Source organism: Procambarus clarkii, chromosome 12 (assembly GCF_040958095.1).
Source record: "Procambarus clarkii isolate CNS0578487 chromosome 12, FALCON_Pclarkii_2.0, whole genome shotgun sequence".
Classification (NCBI taxonomy): domain Eukaryota; kingdom Metazoa; phylum Arthropoda; class Malacostraca; order Decapoda; family Cambaridae; genus Procambarus; species Procambarus clarkii.
In genome coordinates, this window is record NC_091161.1 from 13,768,641 (window position 1) to 13,776,438 (window position 7,798).

General features: G+C 41.5%; 1 protein-coding gene across 1 annotated transcript; it reads right to left on the reverse strand.

Moving 5' to 3' along the window:
* Positions 1–1,722: 1,722 nt before the first annotated feature.
* LOC123772966 (glutathione S-transferase 1) lies at positions 1,723–4,819 on the reverse strand. The gene is made up of 4 exons (XM_045766400.2): positions 4,663–4,819; positions 3,059–3,263; positions 2,835–2,976; positions 1,723–2,170 (listed from the first exon to the last, which is right to left on the reverse strand). The coding sequence occupies exons 2-4, from the start codon at positions 3,256–3,258 to the stop codon at positions 1,820–1,822; spliced, it is 693 nt and encodes a 230-aa protein (XP_045622356.1). The 5' UTR covers positions 3,259–3,263; positions 4,663–4,819; the 3' UTR covers positions 1,723–1,819.
* Between the last annotated feature and the right edge of the window lie 2,979 nt (positions 4,820–7,798).

Sequence of the window (7,798 nt, forward strand, 5' to 3'; positions counted from 1 at the left end):
TTCTTGGTGTACTATTGCTCTCAAACTGCCCGAAACGCCTTGCGTAATAGTGGCTTTAGGCATTGTATGTACTATAGCTCTATCTATAAATCCATCAATGTTTGTATCACACCTTGTATGTATGTACTTTGAATAAACATTTGATTTTTTTTTGAACTGCGTACTAACCACAAGTTGGTCAACAAACAGTATTGTTTGAAAATGGTAAGACATGGCGTGACATTTAAGGGGTAAGATAAGTTACATAGTTTATTAGGTAGTATTTTGTTTCTCTTAAACTGGTTGAGAGAGGTACAGCCTGTAACATGACAGGAAAGTCATTCCACACTCTGGGTCCCCTCGATTTGTAGAGCATTTCTAAATTAAGTCGCACTACACTACACACAGATCACACTAATGTGATGCATCAAATGAACAAAGCTACAAGGGTCGTGACGAGGATTCGAACCTGCGTCCGGGAGCATCCCAGACACTGCCTTAATCGACTGCCTTAAATCGGTGTCTGGGATGCTCCCGGACGCAGGTTCGAATCCTCATCACGGCCCTTGTGGATTTTTTTCATAAGTCGCACTCTTGGAATATCAAATAGGTATTTGTTACTGGTGGTGGTTCAGAGTAATATTCTGAACAATGTCATCCTGGACGTCAATAGTTATTATAAAGCATGCATGTTCATACTTCAACGAGTTAAAAATCACTTAAGTCATTAACGAGGGATATCTTAAACCAATTAAAAAGCAAATATTTAACATCATCCAATATTGTGTCAGGAACTTTGGGTTGTTGGGTTTGTTAGTCTGTTAGTGCATATATTGTTGAACGGCCGTATTAGGATTCATAGCCAACTGCCTCAACTAAACTAAAATTTTGAATATTGCTGCCCTCAGTATACTCAAAGGCAGAGATCTTAATCTATTCCTTCGAGGGAAAGATTTAGCACACTTCTTAATCCCACAAGGTTTCCGTCCCGGCCTTAATTCCCCAGGTCTATTTACCGACTGTTCTTTAACTAATTTAGTGTTCTGGTAATTATTTATTCCCCCCCCCCCCCCACGTGTGGGTACAGTACATTGTGGTACAGAATGAGTGATTGATTGATGAAGATTAAGCCACCCAAGAGGTGGCACGGGCATGAATAGCCCGTACGTGGTGGCCCTTTTGAGCCATTACCAGTATCAAGAGCCGATACTGGAGATCTGTGGAGGCGCGACTGCACCCTGCGTGACGGGAGATGTCTCCCGGACCAAGTGGTGACAGAATGAGTGGGAGGAGGGGGCGATATATGGCAAATAATTCTGTGTGTATGGAGACAATACCAGAGTGCATTTATACACGTGAGGCCTATATAAAGCCCCCCCCCCCCAACATTCCTCTCCCAAGGTCGAATTACCGATCCCCTACTTAGGATTCGACCCTAAAACAAGGTGACTAACTCCCGAGTACACTTCTACTGCTGGGCAAGTAGAGTATTAGGTGAAAAGTGTGGCCCACCATTTTGACCCCTAAAAATTTTTGTAATTTCCGAAGGAGAGAATGTCGTGCCCTGTGGGACCCCTCCTTATAATAAACTAGAGTGGGATAGGCCCATGTTTTCAGTACACAAAGCTTCCAAACAGGGAAGAAAATCTTCCAAATAGTGGGAAAATCCAGTCTCAAAGGACGATCAAATTAATCATCATAATGCTAACTATTCGATGAATTGGGAAGACTTCAAACCATGTCTGTTCAGTACAAGTTTAATACCAAGACCATCACAATAGCAAATATACAACTTCTAATAATCCCACGTTGTAGTACACAGAAACTATCCTTCAAACACTCAATTGGAAGACGCAGCAACGGCCCCTTCAAGTTTATCCGGTTTGTTCAGCTTTTCCTTCGCCATCTTGCCGAACTCCGCGGCCCCGGGTTCATTCACCTCACTGTAGCCAGGCAGGGTTGACTTGCAACGCTCCAGCCACGCAGTCACATTTTCATGACCAGATAAGTCTATGCCACAAGCTTCCATGGTCGACACAGATGCCACCAAGACGTTGTCAGCGACAGTGACAGCGTCTCCGACGGCATGATCGTGTCCGGCCAGGAACTGGTCAAGCCAACCTAGGGCTTCCTGCAGGGACTCTAGCTTTTGCGGATCTGCCTTCTCTGCTCCACCGAAGGCAACTGGATACTGGAAAAAATACAATTACATTTCTGCCAAAGCATTGGAACGTCTAGAAAGCCAAAAAATGTCGTGTACAGATTTTGCAAAGTTATTTAAGTTACCTTTGACGGAATGACCAAGATGAAGTTAAACATTAACGCCCTTTTGAGTAAGAGCAGCACAAGAACTTTCATAGATTAGTCTATAGATTTCTATAGAGTTTCAGGTTAACGACAGAGGCCCCACCCTTCAAGAGGGTGATCAGGCTCTTTTTTTGCGGAAACCAGAGGAAGTTAACCAAGGGGGGGGGGGGGGAGTAGAGTTAGATCAAGATATTCATTGTTAAGACCATGAATCCTGATTCTTGAAAGACCTCCAGGAAGTCTTTGAGTTAACCAGAAAAGTTCTATGAAGAGCTATATTTAGTAGATCTTTCCAGTTAAGGATAGCTAAAAAAAAAAAAAAAAGTTTAATCCCCCCTTTCAATGTTACGTACAAAGTTCTTTAATCTAAAAGTTTGCAATACAAGTTACGTATATATTTTGACAAGTTCCTAACTACACATCCCCGCAAGTTTCAAAGTTGGTAATTGCATCTTCAAAAAGGATAGTACATTTAGTCCACATCAGAAGTGGAAACCGTTTCTCCCCCTAAACTGGTCAGGGACTGAGTAGACTTAAGATTAACCAACCACATATTCTCCAAAGCGGTGGTAGAGGGTCCCCATGTCGAAGTAAAGAAGGCGGTCAACCCGAGCACGGGTCTTCGGATCACTTGGGTAGAAGGCGTCCAGTTTCCCGTACTGACTGGCGAGGTACGTGCAGATGGCACGGCTGAAAGGAACAAGATTTTTAACTATCCGATAACCATCTGTAGTAGTTAAGAGTCAATTAACAGAAAGGCAACTTTCCTCACCTCTCCCAGAGGATAAAGTCGCCGTCGACTAAAGTTGGGACGCAATGCTGGGGGTTAAGAGCAATAAACTCTTCCTTCATTTGTTCCTTAGCCCAGAGATCAACGGGCTTTAGGTTAAGGTCAACCTCCATGGCTTTAGCCGTTAACATCACAGACCGACAGGCAGCTGAAGCTGGAGTGTAGTAGAGGTCTACAGTCATTGTGCCTGCAAGGAATTTTTAAACCCTTTAGACTTTTCGAATTACCGGTACTAGGCTACATGAATATTTTAGCCGTCATAAGCCTCAATAGAGCGATTTATCAGGTGTAAAAGTCTTTACCGCCATTTGATTCTTTTAGGATTTACCATATTTATTGTATGGTGTTCAATTTCAAGCTCTAAACGTTCTTTAAATAGAAATCTATTTTTCATCTTTATTACCCAGCAATTTGTTGACCAAGGTATAAAACACTAAAACAGTTACTAATAATGCAATCTTAAAACCTGTATGCAATATATCCGTTTTGTATATATTTAATACATAAATGTTTAAAATTTAATACTTTAATTATGTGGCCTATAACTTTGCCTATCTCAAACGGTTTCCCCAATATTTTGTGGGATTAAAAATTGCTACGCAGGAAGAGTTCTAGATTATGTGCGCTATTGCAATCACCGCTTCGCAGTTAGACTGCAATTATATCAATTTACATTTTAATTCATTACTAAACTTTGAGTTAGTTTCACCAGCTGTCAAGCTACCATTTTAAAGAATAGTTTGAATATTTCTGTTTTAAAGAGTCTGGCAAATTTGCCCGCTCGATCCATGTTCTAAATTTTAGGAAATGGCAAGATTGGAATGGTGCCATAAGCTATGCCTATGCCATAAGCATATGCCATGCCATAAGCTAGCTTTAACTATTACTGTGAGCCTCTAAATTTATTTCTAACTTTGGTTCAAGCGTTTTATTAATCTTTTGACATACAAATTGTGACTAGTGCCTCAGTTACAAGGGAAGAGTATCAACTCTCGAAAAAGTTGAATTATCCACAATGGAAAGTTGGTTTTGCAGTTATTTAAGCAATTTTATTCAATACGTAAATTAGAATTCCAGCGTAATTACTCTTACTACATACAATTAATACGAGCCCTCCACGGCTAACACTGCCCGATTAATTATCGGGCAAGCTAAGGGTTCACAGGGCCCTCATAGGGTCATTCCGTCTTATAGGGTTGTGGTTAGTTATGCCTTTATTAACGTTGGAAACCATTAGACCAGCCAAGTTTCCCCCCTCCAATATACTTTAAGTTTTATATATACAACTTTAAAGTATCAACATACTAATTTTCATAGTTATAGGTTTAAACTTCGTACAAGTTTAAAAATAGTTTCCCCTACTACAGTTAATATCACAATCCAGGATATTTTCCATGCCACAGATACGCAATAACTGGCCAATTTACAGTATTTACCTAGTTTTAGACTTCCAAATAAACCTCAAACAATGTCGTATTGACTCGGTCTAGTTCCCCATACTTCCCTACCGACATTCCTATTGCTTTTTCCCCTTTAAATCACATTCTATACAATAAACTAAAACATTAAAAATAACTCATTCTTACCTGTGAAATGATTTACGTGTGTTTGCTATGGAAGCAGAGGCGCTACTGTGGATCGTCAGCTGTCATGAGACGAGGTAAACATTGCCAACCAATAGGGGGCCGAGTTTGGCCACAAGCAATTAGCCTAATGACACACTTCTTAATCAAATACTCTTAACACTCGGCCTATTGAAGGAAACTTGTCAAAATAAACAAAGAGAAAAATAAGTAATATATTTTTTAATATAATCACCTGAAGGACCGAATTAACACTAATTGTTTATTAATTATATTTGCATTTAGTCATTTGACTTGAAATTGAAAGGATTTTTTTTGGTTTATAATTGCACAACATCACTCGCATATTCATCTCAAGCATGAAATAAGTAAATAACAATTAAATAAACATTGAGAAAGCAATATAGAATCCACTCATTTTTTTGTTTTAAGATATATACAAGAGTTGTTACATTGTTGTAGAGCCACTAGTACGCGTAGCGTTTCGGGCAAGTCCTTAATCCTATGGTCCCTGGAATACGATCCCACCGCGAAGAATCGTTGTTACAACCAAGTACACATTTTACTGTTGAGTTAAACAGAGGCTACAGTTAAGGAATTGCGCCCAGTAAATCCTCCCCGGCCAGGATACGAACCCATGACATAGTGCTCGCGGAACGCCAGGCGAGTGTCTTACCACTACACCACGGAAACTATTATGTATAGACAAATAAACTATTGCCACCCATATGGGATCTTTATAAACAAATCCACAAGGGCCGTGACGAGGATTCGAACCTACGTCCGAGAGCATCCCAGACACTGCCTTAATCGACTGAGCTACGACAGGGTTAAAAAGAGTTAAAAAAAAAACTTCGGTTTCAATTCTTTTTAACCCTGTCGTAGCTCAGTCGATTAAGGCAGCGTCTGGGATGCTCCCGAACGCAGGTTCGAATCCTCGTCACGGCCCTTGTGGATTTGTTTATTTGATACATCATGTTAGTGTGATCTCTGTGTGTGATGGGATCTTTGTAACCAGTCTACATAGGTTGTTTGAAAGCAAGTTGACTCGTTGTACATAGTAAAGTGCCTTGTACACTTTACTATGTATAAAGTAAAGGATCTTTGTGCCTATGCCCCCACCAGGATTTGAACCCGCGCTGCCAAGGCTCGCCTCACTGGCTTGCACTTAGGCAATCGCTGGTGGGATGGTGTTAGTACTGTGTAAGCCAGTGGGGTGAGCCCTGGCAGGTCAGGTTCGAATCCTAGTGGGGGTCATATAGATTTTTGAGACGCGCCAGCACCTTTGCATGATATGGCTCGTTCCTGTTTACCCTTGACTTGCCTAAACGTACAAAATAAGGGGTGTTATAACCACGCGCCTAACCCAACCAACCTACGCAGTCACCTGAGGCCAGACAGAAACTCTACTCATTTGTTTCTGCCTTCGCCGGGGATCGAACCCGGAAACTTAGGATTACGAATCCCGAGCGCTGTCTACTCAGCCGTCAGGCCCCCTGGCGGCTGAGAGGGGGGGGGGTCAGTTATTAAGGCCCTGTCTTAATAACTGCCTAATTGGCTTGTTTCTCCATATCTCACCTGTGGTATCCGTGCCTGGAGGATCTACTCCCTTTAATTACCTGTGACTCTTAATTACTCATCAACAATCACCAATTAGAATAATAACAAACTTCATTTCCAGGCGTCCAACCACTTGGGCTGGACGGTAGAGCGACGGTCTCGTTTCCTGCAGGTCGGCGTTCAATCCCCCGAGACCGTCCACAAGTGGTTGGGCACCATTCCTTTCCCACCGTCCCATCCCAAATCCTTATCCTGACCCCTTCCCAGTGCTATATAGTCGTGATGGCTTGGCGCTTTCCCCTTGATAGTTCCCTTCCTCTGCCGGCTAGTGTCTCCCGTCCCCTGAGGATGGGATATGTGGGATGGGAATGTGTAAAGTATATATATGAAAAGTATATATATATATATGTGGGCTTAATTTTTGGTGAATCTGCTTCGAATTCTTGAACCTATCTCAACTTACCTCCACTTTAGTCCTGACACCTGATTGGCTCATCCATCATTCTTCCCTACCCCTTCTCTCTCTCCTCTCTCTCTCTCTCTCTCTCTCTCTCTCTCTCTGTCTGTCTGTCTGTCTGTCTGTCTGTCTGTCTGTCTGTCTGTCTGTCTGTCTGTCTGTCTCTCTCTCTCTCTCTCTCTCTCTCTCTCTCTCTCTCTCTCTCATATCCTTCTTTCTAATATACCTTTTTTTCGAAGCATCATGACCCGTTTCAGTGAGACCACAGAAATGATATCACACCACAGCAATGATATCACACGTCAACTCTACACATCAATTTGTTATCCTCTCATGATATTTCCCAACTTCTATCATCTGTTATCATTCTGCCTCACCGCCCCGTTGATATCTAGAGAAAGGGGGGAGGGGGGGGTGAAAGATACAGGTGAGAGAAGGGTATCTATTGTGTATAAATCAAAAAAATTATATTATTAATATTTATATAAATACCTATTGTGTGAAGCAAGAATTATCATAGGCAAAAAGACGTGATTATCTTATGCCTAAACCCTTAGGGAATATGAAAAGGAAAATTCCGTGAATTTCCATGTATCAAGACTTAGGAAATACAGAAATCCTGTATTTCCTCGATAATGTGTTCAAAAACGTTCAAAATTGGACACTATGTGTGAACACTGTACTCAAAATCTCCGAAATATATGAACTAAACATATTATCATCGGTTTATCGAAGTTAGACTCATGGGGCCAGATTCACGAAAGCACTTACGAACCTGTCCATCTTTTCTCAATCTTTGGCGGCTTTGTTTACAATTATTAAACAGTTAATGAGCTCCGAAGCACCAGGAGGCTGTTTATAACAATAATAACAGATGATTGGCAAGTTTTCATGCTTGTAAACTGTTTAATAAATGTAACCAAAGCCGTCAAAGATTGAGGAAAGATGTACACGTTCGTAAGTGCTTGCGTAAGTGTTTTCGTGAATCTGGCCCATGGAAGTTAGACTCATGGAACTTAGACTCATCGAACTCAAGGTTACAAACGACTGACCATTAACCCAGAATGCGGCCGACCACAACGAGCCACTAACTACCCATTTACCTATTAGCTGGTTGATGAA